Below are 21,081 nucleotides of genomic sequence, written 5' to 3'. Positions count from 1 at the left end.
GAGAGAACAGCCACACCAGTAGACGAGAGAGAACAGCCACACCAGTAGACGAGAGAGAACAGCCACGCCAGTAGACGAGAGAGAACAGCCACACCAGTAGACGAGAGAGAACAGCCACGCCAGTAGACGAGAGAGATTCTTTGTGTGAAAACATTTCAATGGCGCCTTTAGATAAGAAGCTGTGTGTAAAATGGGTTGGGGAGGTAATGTCAGTGGATGGTTGTTAAAGACTGATACACACAAACGGAGCGATGGAGCGCCGTAGACCAGCGCCGTGCAACATTTTAGCTACTCGAAAGCGTTTGAGTGAAGTGTGTACCGCCCTTTTACCTTGGGGGGTCACGGCTTGAGGAGAAGGGCGAGAGGCCAGTCACAGAGCCCAGGCCAAGGTCACGTTCTGGTCCGTCCGGTGTCATGTGGCCAACGTCACGTTCTGGTCCGTCCGGTGTCATGTGTTCAGAGTCCAAGCCGCCACCGTTCAGCGGCGGGCTCTTACTGTGCTCCGATAGACCATTGGTCGTCGTCCCCGTGGGTTGTAACGTTGGCCACACGTCTTGTCCATGACTGTTGTTACTGTTGGATCTGTAGAGAAGAGGAGAGAGAGGGCGGAGGAAGGGAGCGGGAGGGGGAAGGGAGCGGGGCGGGAGGGGGAAGGGAGCGGGAGGGGGGGTAGAGCGAACAGGAGAAGAGAGAAAGAAGGAATAGTGAGTAACTGGGGGGGAAGAGAAGGGAGACGAATGTAACACGAGTCTCAGCTCTTCAAAAGACATCAGTCAAGTGTCAGGTATCAAAATGGATCCCAGGATAGTGTTTACCTCTAAAGAGCTTAGCCTACCTCAGTAAACAGCAGGGTTTAGAGCTCTTAGCCTACCTCTGTAAAGGTTTAGAGCTCTTAGCCTACCTCTGTAAAGGTTTAGAGCGCTTAGCCTACCTCTGTAAAGGTTTAGAGCGCTTAGCCTACCTCTGTAAAGGTTTAGAGCGCTTAGCCTACCTCTGTAAAGGTTTAGAGCGCTTAGCCTACCTCTGTAAAGGTTTAGAGCGCTTAGCCTACCTCTGTAAAGGTTTAGAGCGCTTAGCCTACCTCTGTAAAGGTTTAGAGCGCTTAGCCTACCTCTGTAAAGGTTTAGAGCGCTTAGCCTACCTCTGTAAAGGTTTAGAGCGCTTAGCCTACCTCTGTAAAGGTTTAGAGCGCTTAGCCTACCTCTGTAAAGGTTTAGAGCGCTTAGCCTACCTCTGTAAAGGTTTAGAGCGCTTAGCCTACCTCTGTAAAGGTTTAGAGCGCTTAGCCTACCTCTGTAAAGGTTTAGAGCGCTTAGCCTACCTCTGTAAAGGTTTAGAGCGCTTAGCCTACCTCTGTAAGGTTAGAGCGCTTAGCCTACCTCTGTAAAGGTTTAGAGCGCTTAGCCTACCTCTGTAAAGGTTTAGAGCGCTTAGCCTACCTCTGTAAAGGTTTAGAGCGCTTAGCCTACCTCTGTAAAGGTTTAGAGCGCTTAGCCTACCTCTGTAAAGGTTTAGAGCGCTTAGCCTACCTCTGTAAAGAGCAGGGTTTAGAGCGCTTAGCCTACCTCTGTAAAGAGCAGGGTTTAGAGCGCTTAGCCTACCTCTGTAAAGAGCAGGGTTTAGAGCTCTTGGCCTACCTCTGTAAAGAGCAGGGTTTAGAGCTCTTGGCCTACCTCTGCAAAGAGCAGGGTTTAGAGCCCTTAGCCTACCTCTGCAAAGAGCTGGGTTTAGAGCTCTTAGCCTACCTCTGTAAAGGTTTAGAGCTCTTAGCCTACCTCTGTAAAGGTTTAGAGCTCTTAGCCTACCTCTGTAAAGGTTTAGAGCTCTTAGCCTACCTCTGTAAAGGTTTAGAGCTCTTAGCCTACCTCTGTAAAGGTTTAGAGCTCTTAGCCTACCTCTGTAAAGGTTTAGAGCTCTTAGCCTACCTCTGTAAAGGTTTAGAGCTCTTAGCCTACCTCTGTAAAGGTTTAGAGCTCTTAGCCTACCTCTGTAAAGGTTTAGAGCTCTTAGCCTACCTCTGTAAAGGTTTAGAGCTCTTAGCCTACCTCTGTAAAGGTTTAGAGCTCTTAGCCTACCTCTGTAAAGGTTTAGAGCTCTTAGCCTACCTCTGTAAAGGTTTAGAGCTCTTAGCCTACCTCTGTAAAGGTTTAGAGCTCTTAGCCTACCTCTGTAAAGGTTTAGAGCTCTTAGCCTACCTCTGTAAAGGTTTAGAGCTCTTAGCCTACCTCTGTAAAGGTTTAGAGCTCTTAGCCTACCTCTGTAAAGGTTTTAGAGCTCTTAGCCTACCTCTGTAAAGGTTTAGAGCTCTTAGCCTACCTCTGTAAAGGTTTAGAGCTCTTAGCCTACCTCTGTAAAGGTTTAGAGCTCTTAGCCTACCTCTGTAAAGGTTTAGAGCTCTTAGCCTACCTCTGTAAAGGTTTAGAGCTCTTAGCCTACCTCTTAAAGGTTTAGAGCTCTTAGCCTACCTCTGTAAAGGTTTAGAGCTCTTAGCCTACCTCTGTAAAGGTTTAGAGCTCTTAGCCTACCTCTGTAAAGGTTTAGAGCTCTTAGCCTACCTCTGTAAAGGTTTAGAGCTCTTAGCCTACCTCTGTAAAGGTTTAGAGCTCTTAGCCTACCTCTGTAAAGGTTTAGAGCTCTTAGCCTACCTCTGTAAAGGTTTAGAGCTCTTAGCCTACCTCTGTAAAGGTTTAGAGCTCTTAGCCTACCTCTGTAAAGGTTTAGAGCTCTTAGCCTACCTCTGTAAAGGTTTAGAGCTCTTAGCCTACCTCTGTAAAGGTTTAGAGCTCTTAGCCTACCTCTGTAAAGGTTTAGAGCTCTTAGCCTACCTCTGTAAAGGTTTAGAGCTCTTAGCCTACCTCTGTAAAGGTTTAGAGCGCTTAGCCTACCTCTGTAAAGGTTTAGAGCGCTTAGCCTACCTCTGTAAAGGTTTAGAGCGCTTAGCCTACCTCTGTAAAGGTTTAGAGCGCTTAGCCTACCTCTGTAAAGGTTTAGAGCGCTTAGCCTACCTCTGTAAAGGTTTAGAGCGCTTAGCCTACCTCTGTAAAGGTTTAGAGCGCTTAGCCTACCTCTGTAAAGGTTTAGAGCGCTTAGCCTACCTCTGTAAAGGTTTAGAGCGCTTAGCCTACCTCTGTAAAGGTTTAGAGCGCTTAGCCTACCTCTGTAAAGAGCAGGGTTTAGAGCGCTTGGCCTACCTCTGTAGAGAGTAGGGTTTAGAGCGCTTAGCCTACCTCTGTAAAGAGCAGGGTTTAGAGCTCTTAGCCTACCTCTGTAAAGAGCAGGGTTTAGAGCCCTTAGCCTACCTCTGCAAAGAGCTGGGTTTAGAGCTCTTAGCCTACCTCTGTAAAGAGCAGGTTTAGAGCTCTTAGCCTACCTCTGTAAAGAGCAGGGTTTAGAGCTCTTAGCCTACCTCTGTAAAGAGCAGGGTTTAGAGCTCTTAGCCTGCCTCTGTAAAGAGCAGGGTTTAGAGCTCTTAGCCTGCCTCTGTAAAGAGCAGGGTTTAGAGCTCTTAGCCTGCCTCTGTAAAGGTTTAGAGCCCTTAGCCTACCTCTGTAAAGGTTTAGAGCTCTGAGCCTACCTCTGTAAAGGTTTAGAGCTCTGAGCCTACCTCTGTAAAGGTTTAGAGCTCTGAGCCTACCTCTGTAAAGGTTTAGAGCTCTGAGCCTACCTCTGTAAAGAGCAGGGTTTAGAGCTCTTAGCCTACCTCTGTAAAGAGCAGGGTTTAGAGCTCTTAGCCTACCTCTGTAAAGGTTTAGAGCGCTTAGCCTACCTCTGTAAAGAGCAGGGTTTAGAGCTCTTAGCCTGCCTCTGTAAAGGTTTAGAGCCCTTAGCCTACCTCTGTAAAGAGCAGGGTTTAGAGCGCTTAGCCTACCTCTGTAAAGAGCAGGGTTTAGAGCTCTTAGCCTACCTCTGTAAAGAGCAGGGTTTAGAGCTCTTAGCCTACCTCTGTAAAGAGCAGGGTTTAGAGCGCTTAGCCTACCTCTGTAAAGAGCAGGGTTTAGAGCGCTTAGCCTACCTCTGTAAAGAGCAGGGTTTAGAGCGCTTAGCCTACCTCTGTAAAGAGCAGGGTTTAGAGCGCTTAGCCTACCTCTGTAAAGAGCAGGGTTTAGAGTTCTTAGCCTACCTCTGTAAAGAGCAGGGTTTAGAGCTCTTAGCCTGCCTCTGTAAAGAGCAGGGTTTAGAGCTCTTAGCCTACCTCTGTAAAGAGCAGGGTTTAGAGCGCTTAGCCTACCTCTGTAAAGAGCAGGGTTTAGAGCTCTTAGCCTACCTCTGTAAAGAGCAGGGTTTAGAGCTCTTAGCCTACCTCTGTAAAGAGCAGGGTTTAGAGCGCTTAGCCTACCTCTGTAAAGAGCAGGGTTTAGAGCGCTTAGCCTACCTCTGTAAAGAGCAGGGTTTAGAGCGCTTAGCCTACCTCTGTAAAGAGCAGGGTTTAGAGCGCTTAGCCTACCTCTGTAAAGAGCAGGGTTTAGAGCTCTTAGCCTACCTCTGTAAAGAGCAGGGTTTAGAGCTCTTAGCCTGCCTCTGTAAAGAGCAGGGTTTAGAGCCCTTAGCCTACCTCTGTAAAGAGCAGGGTTTAGAGCTCTTAGCCTACCTCTGTAAAGAGCAGGGTTTAGAGCTCTTAGCCTACCTCTGTAAAGAGCAGGGTTTAGAGCTCTTAGCCTACCTCTGTAAAGAGCAGGGTTTAGAGCTCTTAGCCTACCTCTGTAAAGAGCAGGGTTTAGAGCTCTTAGCCTACCTCTGTAAAGAGCAGGGTTTAGAGCTCTTAGCCTACCTCTGTAAAGAGCAGGGTTTAGAGCTCTTAGCCTACCTCTGTAAAGAGCAGGGTTTAGAGCTCTTAGCCTACCTCTGTAAAGAGCAGGGTTTAGAGCTCTTAGCCTACCTCTGTAAAGAGCAGGGTTTAGAGCTCTTAGCCTACCTCTGTAAAGAGCAGGGTTTAGAGCTCTTAGCCTACCTCTGTAAAGAGCAGGGTTTAGAGCTCTTAGCCTACCTCTGTAAAGAGCAGGGTTTAGAGCTCTTAGCCTACCTCTGTAAAGAGCAGGGTTTAGAGCTCTTAGCCTACCTCTGTAAAGAGCAGGGTTTAGAGCGCTTGGCCTACCTCTGTAAAGAGCAGGGTTTAGAGCCCTTAGCCTACCTCTGTAAAGAGCAGGGTCTAGAGCTCTTAGCCTACCTCTGTAAAGGTTTAGAGCTCTGAGCCTACCTCTGCAAAGAGCTGGGTTTAGAGCTCTTGGTCGTCTCCCCTCCTGAGGTCTGGGTGGTAAAGCTGGGGTTCTGGTACAGATCCTGTAACAGCCTCTGCTCATACTCTTGATGCTTCCCTGCCTGACAGACGACACAGAGCAACACAAAGGATCACGTTAGGAAGATAAAAACCTGCTGTGACGTCAACACCACTACAATCTTGGGACTCCATTTCAATTCTCCTAGTTCATCGCATCCCATCTATTCGTCTCCTTCTCAAGCATTATTGGTCCCTCAAACCTTCCCACAATGTGTTTTGAGGAGGAGGTAGGAGATAGCAGGGTTTCCTTTCCTAAGTATTGAAATTGGTCATCTTACCTGCATCTCCTCTTTAGTGAAGCTGGCCGCATCGTCCCCCAGCTCGTGTAGATACATGCAGTCAGGTTTGGGACACCCCATGCTCTTCAGAAAGTAGCTGCAGTATTTCGTCGTCCCTAAGGAAGCCTGCAGAACACAACGACAGTTCGTTAGCTGCAGTACTTCATCGTCCCTAAAGAAGCCCGTAGAACACAACGACAGCTCGTTAGCTGCAGTATTTCATCGTCCCTAAAGAAGCCCGTAGAACACAACGACAGTTCGTTAGCTGCAGTATTTCGTCGTCCCTAAAGAAGCCCGTAGAACACAACGACAGTTCGTTAGCTGCAGTATTTCGTCGTCCCTAAAGAAGCCCGTAGAACACAACGACAGCTCGTTAGCTGCAGTATTTCGTCGTCCCTAAAGAAGCCTGTAGAACAACGACAGCTCGTTAGCTGCAGTATTTCGTCGTCCCTAAAGAAGCCCGTAGAACACAACGACAGCTCGTTAGCTGCAGTATTTCGTCGTCCCTAAAGAAGCCTGTAGAACAACGACAGCTCGTTAGCTGCAGTATTTCGTCGTCCCTAAAGAAGCCCGTAGAACACAACGACAGCTCGTTAGCTGCAGTACTTCATCGTCCCTAAAGAAGCCCGTAGAACACAACGACAGCTCGTTAGCTGCAGTACTTCATCGTCCCTAAAGAAGCCTGTAGAACACAACGACAGCTCGTTAGCTGCAGTACTTTGTCGTCCCTAAAGAAGCCTGTAGAACACAACGACAGTTTGTTAGGTCAAACTATGCACGAGATATCCACATGTACAACACGCTTGGCAATAATTCCCCAAGACAGGGATTGATTGAACGAGTAGAAAAGAGAAACGCCTTCATTTAGTCAAGTTCAAGTTAAACCCCTTTTCAAACCGAGATGAAAAGTCGCTAAAGCCTCAGGATAAACCTCTCCTCTTACCTGCTTTGGCATTCAATCACGGACATTCTATTGTTGTTGTCTGATATCAAACTTGTCATTATGAAAAAGTATAAACACAAATGGCACGACGACATCTCGGGCCAGTCTGGCCCAACCCGTCTGGGCGAGACGTTTCGGGCCAGTCTGGCCCAACCCATCTGGGCGAGATGTTTCGGGCCAGTCTGGCCCAACCAACAATGCTACACGATATTTTTTCGCACCCATATAGAAATCGGTTTAAAAATGTATTCAGGATATGTTAACTAATAGCAACTTTTATAGACAATGCTTTTTATCTTGTTAGCTAGCTATCCAGCTGGCTAGCCAGCTCATATCATTACCAGAACATATCTGACAACACTTTTTATTCACCATGACAACGATACCAACAACAGGGTCCAAGTTGAACGTCTCTTTCTCCTTGCCGGCTAAGCAGTGGCTATATTAAAAAGGTGAATGCCGACAATAAAAATAAAAATGGGGCTGTTTGAAAAGAAGATTTAAAAACATCACACAATTGTTATTACAGCCAACACACAATAAATCCTGTGTGAAAGGTATAGAAATTGACATCAGAGAAGCAGACATTTCAAATGTTAATCTAATATGGAGATGCTTATTGTTTTGTCCTGTGCCCAGACTAGAGATGCTTATGGTTTTGTCCTGTGCCCAGACTAGAGATGCTTATGGTTTTGTCCTGTGCCCAGACTAGAGATGCTTATTGTTTTGTCCTGTGCCCAGACTAGAGATGCTTATTGTTTTGTCCTGTGCCCAGACTAGAGATGCTTATGGTTTTGTCCTGTGCCCAGACTAGAGATGCTTATGGTTTTGTCCTGTGCCCAGACTAGAGATGCTTATTGTTTTGTCCTGTGCCCAGACTAGAGATGCTTATGGTTTTGTCCTGTGCCCAGACTAGAGATGCTTATGGTTTTGTCCTGTGCCCAGACTAGAGATGCTTATTGTTTTGTCCTGTGCCCAGACTAGAGATGCTTATTGTTTTGTCCTGTGCCCTGACTAGAGATGCTTATGGTTTTGTCCTGTGCCCAGACTAGAGATGCTTATGGTTTTGTCCTGTGCCCAGACTAGATGTACATACCGTGGTATATTTTCCCAAACTTACCTTCAGTGTTCTGCCGTCTACTACTAGGTTGTTGACACACTGTATTGCTCTGAGGGCGTCTTCTGAGCGGATGTAAGTGACATAGGCACTGGCACTGGGACCCTTGGGGGGACAAGACCAAGACAATCAATGGATCAATCAATGTGTTAATCAATCAATGTACTTTATGTATTTCCATTGTACTGGTGTTATTATATTGTGTTAGTAATACATTTCTAATGCACTCCATCAACCAACCAAACGCCATCAATTTAAACTACAACATTACTGTCAATCATCCTCGCCCACTAGGACGTTCCCACCCCCCCTCATACCTGTGAGCCGGCGTATGAGGTGCTGTTGTTGATGACTACTTTATGGACCTTCCCAAACTTCACAAAATACTCGGGTCTCTTTAGAATCTGGGACGGACGGAGAAAACAGAGGGGCTGTTGGGAAATGTAGTTTAGTCTACACATCAAAACATTAACTGTTATAATCATGTTACAACAGTCAATTACGCTCCAAAACAGTCAGAAGTCAGAAGGAGAACATAATTTCCATGACTTTCTTCCCTGGTTTGAGTCTAGTGGTTATCAGATTAACAGTCTATAAACATTGCAGTGCGTCATGCCGACGCAGGGGTGTGTCGCGTTGACGTCATGCCTACGCAGGGGCGTGTCGCGTTGACGTCATGCCTACGCAGGGGCGTGTTGCGTTGACGCCATGCCGACGCAGGGGCGTGTCTCGTGACGTGACATAACGACGTGACATAACGACGTGACATAAAGACATGACATAACGACATGACGTAACGACGCAGTAAGTGAAAGAAACAGGTTTTGATGATGTTTTACTGGTAATGGGGTAAATGACAACAATGACAACAAAACAATGTTTTGTTCAGTGTGGTGTGTGTGTGTGTAACCTTCATTTAACCAGGCAAGTCAGTTAAGAACAAATTCTAATTCACAATGACGGCCTACCCAGGCCACTTGTGCGCCGCCCTATGAGACTCCCAAACACGGCCGGATGTGATACAGCCTGGATTCGAACCAGGGACTGCAGTGCCTTAACACACACACACATGGACGCAGAGGTCTAACTATTTAACTTAAAAGGCTAAAAGTTTAAATATCGGTTATTGGTATCGCGTTTTTTTTTTAGCAAGGAAAATATGGGATATCAACTTAGGCCTGTATTTATACATTATTAAACCAGAATGAACATGAAACCGTTACTGTACATCGAAGCATGTTGTTACTACTTCCTGTTGGGAGTAAATGACATCACAGAACTAGGAGGGGAAAAGGCTGATGCTTCACATTTCAAGAAAAACTCAATTATGATCCGCAGCGAGGAGGTTTCTGATCTGAAGCGAGGAGGTTTCTGATCCGCAGCGAGGAGGTTTCTGATCCGCAGCGAGGAGGTTTCTGATCCGCAGCGAGGAGGTTTCTGATCCGCAGTGAGGAGGTTTCTGACCCGCAGTGAGGAGGTTTCTGACCCGCAGTGAGGAGGTTTCTGACCCGCAGTGAGGAGGTTTCTGACCCGCAGTGAGGAGGTTTCTGATCCGCAGTGAGGAGGTTTCTGATCCGCAGTGAGGAGGTTTCTGATCCGTAGTGAGGAGGTTTCTGATCCGCAGTGAGGAGGTTTCTGATCCGTTATGTTGGTGGTTTCTGTGGAAGGAGTCCAGGGTAGTGAGAGGGGTAAAAGAGGGAAGTGGTTGGTTGTGTTGGTGGTTTCTGTGGCCCGAGCCGCTGGGCGACAATAGTTTTGACATTCTGGTCACTCTCCGTCCACTTCGACCAGAGCTCAAGACATCTCTTTGCAGCCTTTGTTTGACCAATGCTCCCTCCCTCCCTCCTCTCTCTCGCCCTTAAAGACTGAGTGAAACCATTGGCAGTAGCAGCTGTGTGATAAATCAAACGAGGACAGCGAGGACAGACACGGGGAAAATGTTGCTGGTCGTGTGCGTACAAACAGCAGAGTGCACGTGAGCAGACGGGGTTGAACCGTGAAAAGGTTATGACATCAGAAAGGTGTGGTCATGTCCACTTCCAACAGCATTGTAATCTCAGTATCTTCCTGACACTTCCAATTCCAACAGCATTGTAATCTCAGTATCTTTCCTACACTTCCAATTCCAACAGCATTGTAAACTCAGTATCCTCCTGACACTTCATAGACACATAATTTTTTTTTTCTGTGAACAGATGAATATTGGTGTCCTGTCTATTTGTGTGGAGGGTTGTTGCTATGACGATCATCCGGGACCACGTCAGAACACGGCGTTGTTGTTGTCCTGTACATATGTTGTTGTTGTTGTGTGGGAAATTAGCCAACAGAAAGGCTGATGCCTAGAAGCCAAATAGACCAAATAGCTAGTACACCAGATTCCAGACAAACCAGATTCCAGACAAACCAGATTCCAGACAAACCAGATTCCAGACAAACCAGATTCCAGACAAACCGGCTATTTTCCCCCCCTAGAGATTTTAGACAAGGTCTTTTATTCTTGTGTTGTTGGGTTCACCAAAACCCTTCTGTTGTACATTATACTACAGAGGAAACTGCTCCAGCTTTCTGCTAATGGAGCTTTTCACAACACTGAATAAATCACCAACTAATGTGATTCTACATGAGGTTTAGTGATGAAATATTCCTGGGTCATTTATACCCCCAGTGGGGATACAAAGCATATTACCCACAAGCCTTACTTTAAATCAAATTGGATTTTTCACATGCGGTGAATACAACCTTACACTGAAATGTTTACTTACGAGTCCCGAACAAACAACGCAGTTTAAAAAATACAGATAAGAATAAGAAATAAATGTAACAAGTAATTAAAGACCAGCAGTAAAATAACAATAGTGAGGCTATATACAGGGGGGTACCGGTACAGAGTCAATGTGGAGGCTATATACAGGGGGGTACTGATACAGAGTCAATGTGGAGGCTATATACAGGGGGGTACCGGTACAGAGTCAGTGTGGAGGCTATATACAGGGGGTAGTGGTACAGAGTCAATGTGGAGACTATATACAGGGGGGTACTGATACAGAGTCAATGTGGAGGCTATATACAGGGGGTAGTGGTACAGAGTCAATGTGGAGACTATATACAGGGGGGTACCGGTACAGAGTCAATGTGGAGGCTATATACAGGGGGTACCGGTACAGAGTTAATGTGGAGGCTATATACAGGGGGGTACTGATACAGAGTCAATGTGGAGGCTATATACAGGGGGTAGTGGTACAGAGTCAATGTGGAGACTATATACAGGGGGGTACTGATACAGAGTCAGTGTGGAGGCTATATACAGGGGGGTACTGATACAGAGTCAATGTGGAGGCTATATACAGGGGGTAGTGGTACAGAGTCAATGTGGAGGCTATATACAGGGGGGTACTGATACAGAGTCAGTGTGGAGGCTATATACAGGGGGGTACTGATACAGAGTCAATGTGGAGGCTATATACAGGGGGTACCGGTACAGAGTCAATGTGGAGGCTATATACAGGGGGGTACCGGTACCTAGTCAATGTGGAGGCTATATACAGGGGGGTACTGATACAGAGTCAATGTGGAGACTATATACAGGGGGTACTGATACAGAGTCAATGTGGAGACTATATACAGGGGGGTACTGATACAGAGTCAATGTGGAGGCTATATACAGGAGGGTACTGATACAGAGTCAATGTGGAGGCTATATACAGGAGGGTACTGATACAGAGTCAATGTGGAGACTATATACAGGGGGGTACTGATACAGAGTCAATGTGGAGGCTATATACAGGGGGGTACTGGTACAGAGTCAATGTGGAGGCTATATACAGGGGGGTACTGATACAGAGTCAATGTGGAGGCTATATACAGGGGGGTACTGATACAGAGTCAATGTGGAGGCTATATACAGGGGGGTACTGATACAGAGTCAATGTGGAGGCTATATACAGGGGGGTACTGATACAGAGTCAATGTGGAGGCTATATACAGGGGGTACTGATACAGAGTCAATGTGGAGGCTATATACAGGGTGTACCGGTACAGAGTCAATGTGGAGGCTATATACAGGGTATTACGGTACAGAGTCAATGTGGAGGCTATATACAGGGGGGTACTGATACAGAGTCAATGTGGAGGCTATATACAGGGTGTTACGGTACATAGTCAATGTGGAGGCTATATACAGGGGGTACTGATACAGAGTCAATGTGGAGGCTATATACATGGTGTTACGGTACAGAGTCAATGTGGAGGCTATATACAGGGTATTACGGTACAGAGTCAATGTGGAGGCTATATACAGGGGGGTACTGATACAGAGTCAATGTGGAGGCTATATACAGGGTGTTACGGTACAGAGTCAATGTGGAGGCTATATACAGGGGGTACTGATACAGAGTCAATGTGGAGGCTATATACAGGGTGTTACGGTACAGAGTCAATGTGGAGGCTATATACAGGGGGGTACTGATACAGAGTCAATGTGGAGACTATATACAGGGTGTACCGGTACAGAGTCAATGTGGAGACTATATACAGGGGGGTACTGATACAGAGTCAATGTGGAGGCTATATACAGGGGGGTACTGATACAGAGTCAATGTGGAGGCTATATACAGGGGGTACCGGTACAGAGTCAATGTGGAGACTATATACAGGGGGTACCGGTACAGAGTCAATGTGGAGGCTATATACAGGGGGTACCGGTACAGAGTCAATGTGGAGACTATATACAGGGTGTACCGGTACAGAGTCAATGTGGAGGCTATATACAGGGTGTACCGGTACAGAGTCAATGTGGAGGCTATATACAGGGGGGTACTGATACAGAGTCAATGTGGAGGCTATATACAGGGGGGTACTGATACAGAGTCAATGTGGAGGCTATATACAGGGGGGTACTGATACAGAGTCAATGTGGAGGCTATATACAGGGGGTACTGATACAGAGTCAATGTGGAGACTATATACAGGGGGTACTGATACAGAGTCAATGTGGAGACTATATACAGGGGGTACCGGTACAGAGTCAATGTGGAGGCTATATACAGGGGGTACCGGTACAGAGTCAATGTGGAGACTATATACAGGGGGTACCGGTACAGAGTCAATGTGGAGGCTATATACAGGGGGTACCGGTACAGAGTCAATGTGGAGACTATATACAGGGTGTACCGGTACAGAGTCAATGTGGAGGCTATATACAGGGTGTACCGGTACAGAGTCAATGTGGAGGCTATATACAGGGTGTACCGGTACAGAGTCAATGTGGAGACTATATACAGGGGGGTACTGATACAGAGTCAATGTGGAGGCTATATACAGGGGGGTACTGATACAGAGTCAATGTGGAGGCTATATACAGGGGGTACTGATACAGAGTCAATGTGGAGACTATATACAGGGAGTACCGGTACAGAGTCAATGTGCCGGGGCACCGGTTAGTTGAGGTAGTATGTACATGTAGGTAGAGCTATTAAAGTGACTATGCATAGATGACAACAACAGAGAGTAGCATCGGTGTAAAGAGGGGGGGGGGGGGGGGGGGGGGGGGGGGTTAGGAATGTCAATAGTCTGGGTAGTCATTTAATTACTTTCCATTATAAACTAGCTTTGCCCTATAATCTCATCCTCTGCATATTATATCACACTCCACTGCCTCCAGAGTTACCATCAGAGCTGACTGAGTCAACCTCTCCCTCTCTCTCTCCCCTCTCCTTCCCCCTCCCTCCCTCTCTCCTTCCCTCCCCCTCCTTCCCTCCCTCCCCTCTCCTTCCCCCTCCCTCTCCTTCCCCATCCCCCTCCTTCCCTCCCTCCCTCCTTCCCTCTCCCTCCCTCCCTCTCCCTCTCTCCCTCTTTCCCTCCCTCTTTCCCTCTCCCTCCCTCTCTCTCTCCCTCTTTCTCTCCCTCCCTCCCTCCCTCCCTCTTTCTCTCCCTCCCTCTTTCTCTCCCTCCTCCTCCTCCCCTCCCTCCTTCCCTCTCCCTCCTTCCCTCTCCCTCCTTCATTCATTAAGTTAATTTACAGGAAGCAGGGAAGGAAAGGAAGGATAATCTCACAGCAGTCATTGATGACGACGATAATGAACAAATATTCTCTCTGTGTTGTTTTTAGGAGTGTTATTCTCAGATCTCCGGGTGTGTCTCTGTGTTCCTACCTCGGGGTCGGCCAGTCTCTGTGACAGTCCCACTAGAAACACCAGGTTTCTCTGCACCACCCTGACGCTGGCCAGGTGCTTCCTGTTTTCTGTCGTCTTCTGTTTCTTCTCCACCTGTTTGGCCTTCTTCTCATTCTTTATCCTCTGCAGCTCCTCCGCTGACAGGGGGTTGTAGACCGCTGGGTTCTCTGGGTAAGGCTGTTACAGAGACAGGAGAGAGAGGGGTTTGTTTTCACCGCTGAGTCCTCTGGGTAAGGCTGGTACAGAGACAGGAGAGAGAGGGGTTTGTAGACTGCTGAGTCTTCTGGGTAAGGCTGTTACAGAGACAGGAGAGAGAGGGGTTTGTAGACTGCGGAGTCTTCTAGGTAAGGCTGTTACAGAGACAGGAGAGAGAGGGGTTTGTAGACTGCGGAGTCTTCTGGGTAAGGCTGTTAGAGAGACAGGAGAGAGAGGGGGTTTGTTAGATAAAAGGAAAGGGGTCTGTACACCGCTGAGTCCTCTGGGTAAGGCTGGTACAGAGACAGAAGAGAGAGGGGTCTGTACACCGCTGAGGCCTCTGGGTAAGGCTGTTAGAGAGACAGGAGAGAGAGGGATATGTTAGATAAAAGGACAGGTATTTGTACACCTCTGTGTAAAGCTGTAGGCAGAGAGGCAGCACGTTACACCGCCCCCGAACTTTCCCAAGATTCCCCGGTTTCCTGTTGTTCCCAGAGCAGGCTATTCCCCAGTTTCCTGTTGTTCCCAGAGCAGGCTATTCCCCAGTTTCCTGTTGTTCCCAGAGCAGGCTATTCCCCAGTTTCCTGTTGTTCCCAGAGCAGGCTATTCCCCAGTTTCCTGTTGTTCCCAGAGCAGGCTATTCCCCAGTTCCTGTTGTTCCCAGAGCAGGCTATTCCCCAGTTTCCTGTTGTTCCCAGAGCAGGCTATTCCCCAGTTTCCTGTTGTTCCCAGAGCAGGCTATTCCCCAGTTTCCTGTTGTTCCCAGAGCAGGCTATTCCCCAGTTTCCTGTTGTTCCCAGAGCAGGCTATTCCCCAGTTTCCTGTTGTTCCCAGAGCAGGCTATTCCCCAGTTTCCTGTTGTTCCCAGAGCAGGCTATTCCCCAGTTTCCTGTTGTTCCCAGAGCAGGCTATTCCCCAGTTTCCTGTTGTTCCCAGAGCAGGCTATTCCCCAGTTTCCTGTTGTTCCCAGAGCAGGCTATTCCCCAGTTTCCTGTTGTTCCCAGAGCAGGCTATTCCCCAGTTTCCTGTTGTTCCAGAGCAGGCTATTCCCCAGTTTCCTGTTGTTCCCAGAGCAGGCTATTCCCCAGTTTCCTGTTGTTCCCAGAGCAGGCTATTTCCCAGTTTCCTGTTGTTCCCAGAGCAGGCTATTATTTTTCTATTGTGAAAGATGCTGTGAAGCCTCATAGCCAGTTAAGTTATTTTATATAGACCTAATATAACAAGGTAGCTATAATTTTCAGCACCAAGCGCTGTCCACCTATTGATTGCGCTGCGGTTGCAGAGTTCACGTTTCAGCACCACTGAAACGGTCCGCTGGCCTGTTTATCAGCTCGCCGTCTCCTGTATTCTCTCTCAACACGAAGGAAGTTAAAATGTAACTTCTGCATGATTTTAGGCAACTTCCTTCTTAGAAAATTACATTTGGCACTTGTTGAATCTCGGGTTTATTATTAAATCATTTGGGGGCTTTGGGGGACCAAATAATATTACTTGCAGGTCAGATTTGGCCCGCGGACCACCAGTTGGGGAATCCTAGGGTAGGGGGGTAGCCTAGGGTAGGATACGGGGTAGGGTTAGACTAGGGTTTAGGGTAGGATATGAAGTAGGGGTTAGACTAGGGTTTAGGGTAAGGGTTAGACTAGGGTAGGGTTTAAGGTAAGAAAGGATATGGGGTAGGGAGTTAGACTAGGGTAGGGTTTAGGGTAGGATATGGGGTAGGGGGTAGACTAGGGTAAGGTTTAGGGTAGGATATGGGGTAGGGGTTAGACTAGGGTTTAGGGTAGGATATGGGGTAGGGGTTAGACTAGGGTTTAGCGTAGGGGTTAGACTAGGGTTTAGCGTAGGGATTAGACTAGGGTTAGGGTAGGGGTTAGACTAGGGTTTAGGGTAGGGGCTAGACTAGGGTTTAGGGTAGGGGTTAGACTAGGGTTTAGGGTAGGGGTTAGACTAGGGTTTAGGGTAGGGGTTAGACTAGGGTAGGATTTAGGGTAGGATATGGGGTAGGGTTAGACTAGGGTAGGAGGTAGGTTAGGATATGGGGTAGGGGTTAGACTAGGGTAAGGTATAGGGTAGGATATGAGGTAGGGTTTGACTAGGGTAGGGTTTTGGGTAGGATATGGGGTAGGGGTTAGACTAGGGTAGGATATGGGGTAGGGGTTAGACTAGGGTAGGATATGGGGTAGGGGTTAGACTAGGGTAGGATATGGGGTAGGGGTTAGACTAGGGTAGGATATGGGGTAGGGGTTAGACTAGGGTAAGGTATAGGGTAGTATATGAGGTAGGGATTAGACTAGGGTAAGGTATAGGGTAGGATATGAGGTAGGGTTTGACTAGGGTAGGGTTTTGGGTAGGATATGGAGTAGGAGTTAGACTAGGGTAGGATATGGGGTAGGGTTAGACTAGGGTAGGATATGTGGTAGGGGTAGACTAGGGTAGGGTTTAGGGTAGGATATGGGGTAGACAAGGGTAGGGTTTAGGGTAGGATATGGGGTAGGGTTAGACTAGGGCAGAGTTTAGGGTAGGATATGGGGTAGGGGTTAGACTAGGGTAGGATATGTGGTAGGGGTAGACTAGGGTAGGGGTTTAGGGTAGGATATGGGGTAGACAAGGGTAGGGTTTAGGGTAAGATATGGGGTAGGGTTAGACTAGGGTAGGAGGTAGGGTAGGATATGGGGTAGGGGTTAGACTAGGGTAAGGTATAGGGTAGGATATGAGGTAGGGTTTGACTAGGGTAGGGTTTTGGGTAGGATATGGAGTAGGGGTTAGACTAGGGCAGAGTTTAGGGTAGGATATGGGGTAGGGGTTAGACTAGGGTAGGATATGTGGTAGGGGTAGACTAGGGCAGGGTTTAGGGTAGAATATGAGGTAGGGGTACACTAGGGTAGGCTACCTTTCTGCAAGCAGGGCAGAGGCCAGGGTAGGATATGGGGTAGGGGTACACTAGGGTAGCCTACCTTTCTGCAAGCAGGGCAGAGGCCAGGGTTTAGGGTAGGAAATGGGGTAGGGGTACACTAGGGTAGCCTACCTTTCTGCAGGCAGGGCAGAGGCCAGGGTTTAGGGTAGGAAATGGGGTAGGGGTATACTAGGGTCGCATACCTTTGTGCAGGCAGGGCAGAGGCCAGGGTTTAGGGTAGGAAATGGGGTAGGGGTATACTAGGGTCGCATACCTTTGTGCAGGCAGGGCAGAGGGTAGACTAGGGCAGGGTTTAGGGTAGGGGTTAGACTAGGGTAGGGTTTAGGGTAGGATATGGGGTATGGTTAGACTAGGGTAGTGTTTAGGGTAGGATATGGGGTAGGGTTAGACTAGGGTGGTGTTTAGGGTAGGATATGGGGTAGGGAGTAGACTAGGGTAGTGTTTAGGGTAGGGTATGGGGTAGACCAGGGTAGCCTACCTTTCTGCAGGCAGGGCAGAGGCCGTTCTCGTCTGTGCGGATGCGGTGCCAGCAGAAGCGACAGATCTGGTAGCCGCAGGTGCAGGGAAAGAAGTTGGCATCGTCTGTCTCCAGCGGCTCCAAACACAGCGGACACTCCATAGGATCCATATCCTTCACCTCTGGACTGCAGGATATCCAAGACGACGAGCAGAGAGAGACACGTGGCAGAGGGCAGCGCAGGCTGGAAAGAGACGGCGGGGGGGGGATATTACAACACTGAACAGATAGTCCCACCAGTGGACAAAGTGTGTTGAATTGCAGGAAATTAGCTTTGACAGTGTGTTGAATTGGTGGAAATTAGCTTTGAAAGTGTCACATTTTCTTTCCGCCAAACAAGAGGGATGTGAACAGTTTTGGGGGATTAATAGTATCTGGTTGAGTACCCCTGGTGTGCTGGTTGAGTACCCCTGGTGTGAGTGTTAATAGTGGCTGGTTAAGTACCCCTGGTGTGAGTGTTAATAGGAGCTGGTTGAGTACCCCTGGTGTGAGTGTTAATAGGAGCTGGTTGAGTACCCCTGGTGTGAGTGTTAATAGGAGCTGGTTGAGTACCCCTGGTGTGAGTGTTAATAGGAGCTGGTTGAGTACCCCTGGTGTGAGTGTTAATAGTGGCTGGTTGAGTACCCCTGGTGTGAGTGTTAATAGTATCTGGTTGAGTACCTCTGGTGTGCTGGTTGAGTACCCCTGGTGTTAGTGTTAATAGTGGCTGGTTGAGTACCCCTGGTGTGAGTGTTAATAGTATCTGGTTGAGTACCCCTGGTGTGCTGGTTGAGTACCCCTGGTGTGAGTGTTAATAGTGGCTGCTTGAGTACCCCTGGTGTGAGTCTTAATAGTATCTGGTTGAGTACCCCTGGTGTGCTGGTTGAGTACCCCTGGTGTGAGTGTTAATAGGAGCTGGTTGAGTACCCCTGGTGTGAGTGTTAATAGTGGCTGGTTGAGTACCCCTGGTGTGAGTGTTAATAGTGGCTGGTTGAGTGCCCCTGGTGTGAATGTTAGTAGTATCTGGTTGAGTACACCTGGTGTGCTGGTTGAGTACCCCTGGTGTGAGTGTTAATAGTGGCTGGTTGAATACCCCTGGTGTGCTGGTTGAGTATTCCTGGTGTGAGTGTTAATAGTATCTGGTTGAGTACCCCTGGTGTGAGTGTTAACAGTGGCTGGTTGAGTACCCCTGGTGTGAGTGTTAACAGTGGCTGGTTGAGTACCCCTGGTGTGAGTGTTAACAGTGGCTGGTTGAGTACCCCTGGTGTGAGTGTTAACAGTGGCTGGTTGAGTACCCCTGGTGTGAGTGTTAGTAGTATCTGGTTGAGTACCCCTGGTGTGCTGGTTGAGTACCCCTGGTGTGAGTGTTAATAGTATCTGGTTGAGTACCCCTGGTGTGCTGGTTGAGTACCCCTGGTGTGAGTGTTAATAGGAGCTGGTTGAGTATTCCTGGTGTGAGTGTTAATAGTATCTGGTTGAGTACCCCTGGTGTGAATGTTAGTAGTATCTGGTTGAGTACACCTGATGTGCTGGTTGAGTACCCCTGGTGTGAGTGTTAATAGTGGCTGGTTGAATACCCCTGGTGTGCTGGTTGAGTATTCCTGGTGTGAGTGTTAATAGTATCTGGTTGAGTACCCCTGGTGTGAGTGTTAGTAGTGCTGTACAGAGAACCAATGACCAACAAAGCATACTGACTACATAGTACCGTACAGAGAAACAATGATTGGCTTAAAAGGTCTCTGGTTGACAATGTGTCTGAGTGAGTCTCAACCAACCACAGAGAGAAAGAAAGGCTTTTATGTCCCAGCCGTGTGGCCTGTTTTCCGCTCAGCCATTTCAGGAATTAAATTGATTTAGTGGTCTAGACCTCGTTAAAACTCTCATGTTCCTCTACCCAGAGAGAGATGAGAAGAGCCATTGGAGAGGTTGAAACACAGGCCTGTGTTTTAAGTCTTAAGTGAATACTACGCATAATGAGTTGCTGTTTCCGGTGTTAACCGGCTAAAGCCTTCCGGCGTGCTTTGGTTCGGTTGGCGCCGAGGACCTCATCTACGCCAACCGAACGAGCTCCATACTCCCTTAAAAAGACCGTCACTTGAAAAATGAGGGGGGAAAACGGCACTAGTACTGTTTGTCCATCTAGAGTCGCCGTAGCCAGTATATTCTGACTATTCCTCAAAATAGTCCGAATTAAAATCTAAGAATCTAACTCAAGGAAAAAAAAAAAATAATTATAATTTTGACGTGGAGAACACAGTCGTCCAATTTTACATCCAACACTAAATATGTGCATTATTCCTCAAGTCAAAAAAAGTTGCAAGGCGGTGATTCCTCGATGAACCAAACTTCTCTTTGACTTGGTCTTGCAGAGAGAAAGAGAGAAAAAATGTCTTGTGCACAAACAGCCGAAAGAACCCTTGTCAAAGACCAAAAACACCATAAAATGTCCTAATACATGAAGGAACTGTTCTGAACTGTTTCAGATGGGAAGACAAGAAGATATAAACTAACCAGAGTCTCGTGAGGGTAATAACAGCAGCCTAATTAAAAACTGCCGTCAACAACATACCCAAAACGCTGCACCCGTACTCAGCAACATTCTCTGCAAAGCCAACAGATGTCACATGACGAGGATGTCGACTGACGTCTGAAGAGTTGAGACATTTATAAACTGATAGAGCAGACGTCTGGTGTGACGTGAGGAGTGTTGTATGTGTCAGGGAAGGTGTGATTCATAAGAACTATGAGCATACAGACTACACAGTGCCTTGGGAAAGTATTCAAACCCCTTCCCTGTTTCCACCTTTGGTTACGTTACAGCCTTGTTCTAAAATGGATTGAATCATTTGTCCCTCAGTCTAAACACAATACCCCATAATGACATCACAATACCCCATAATGACATCACAATACCCCATAATGACATCACAATACCCCATAATGACATCACAATACCCCATAATGACATCACAATACCCCACAATGACATCACAACACCCCACCATGACATCACAACACCCCACAATGACATCACAATACGCCACAATGACATCACAATACCCCATAATGACATCACAATACCCCATAATGACATCACAATACCCCATAATGACAAAGCCAAAACAGTTTTTTAGAAATGTTAGCATAAGTATTCAGACCCTTTGCTATGAGACTTGAAAATGAGCTCGTATGCATTCCGGTTTTCCATTGATCATCCTTGAGATGTATTCTGCAACTTGATTGGAGTCCACCTGTGGTAAATTCAATTGATTGGACATGATTTGGAAAGGCACACACCTGTCGATATAAGGTCCCACAGTTGACAGTGCATGTCAGAGCAAAAATCAAGCCATGAGGTTGAAAGATTTGCCTGTAGAGCTCCGAGACAGGATTATTTTGAGGCACAGATCTGGGGAAGGGTACCAAAATGTCTGCATCATTGAAGGTCTCCAAGAACACAGTGGCCTCCATCAATCTAAAATGGAAGAAGTTTGGATTCAACTAGACTCTTCCTAGGGCTGGCCGCCCGGGCAAACTGAGCAATCACGGGAGAAGGGCTATGGTTTGGGAGGTAACAATGAACCCGATGGTCACTCTGACAGAGCTCCAGCGTTCCTCTGTGGAGATGGGAGAACCTTCCAGAAGGACAACCACCTCTGCAGCACTCCACCAATCAGGCCTTTATGGTAGAGT

General features: G+C 47.5%; 1 protein-coding gene across 2 annotated transcripts in view; it reads right to left on the bottom strand.

The window, feature by feature from the left end:
* The window catches only part of LOC109883097 (CCR4-NOT transcription complex subunit 4), a 54,627-nt gene that overhangs the window by 21,991 nt on the left and 11,555 nt on the right, over positions 1-21,081 (bottom strand). For both annotated transcript variants that reach the window (XM_031815425.1, XM_031815424.1), the window contains exons 2-8: positions 17,371-17,593; positions 13,763-13,960; positions 7,931-8,017; positions 7,617-7,718; positions 5,554-5,679; positions 5,195-5,316; positions 331-582 (exon numbers count right to left, since the gene is read on the bottom strand). In XM_031815425.1, the coding sequence (XP_031671285.1) occupies positions 331-582; positions 5,195-5,316; positions 5,554-5,679; positions 7,617-7,718; positions 7,931-8,017; positions 13,763-13,960; positions 17,371-17,520 (1,037 nt within the window). In that variant the 5' untranslated portion in view covers positions 17,521-17,593. The remainder of the gene's footprint in view (positions 1-330; positions 583-5,194; positions 5,317-5,553; positions 5,680-7,616; positions 7,719-7,930; positions 8,018-13,762; positions 13,961-17,370; positions 17,594-21,081) is intronic.

Source organism: Oncorhynchus kisutch, unplaced genomic scaffold (genome assembly GCF_002021735.2).
Source record: "Oncorhynchus kisutch isolate 150728-3 unplaced genomic scaffold, Okis_V2 Okis09a-Okis19a_hom, whole genome shotgun sequence".
Lineage (NCBI taxonomy): Eukaryota > Metazoa > Chordata > Actinopteri > Salmoniformes > Salmonidae > Oncorhynchus > Oncorhynchus kisutch.
This window is presented reverse-complemented; position numbering and strand designations above follow the sequence as displayed.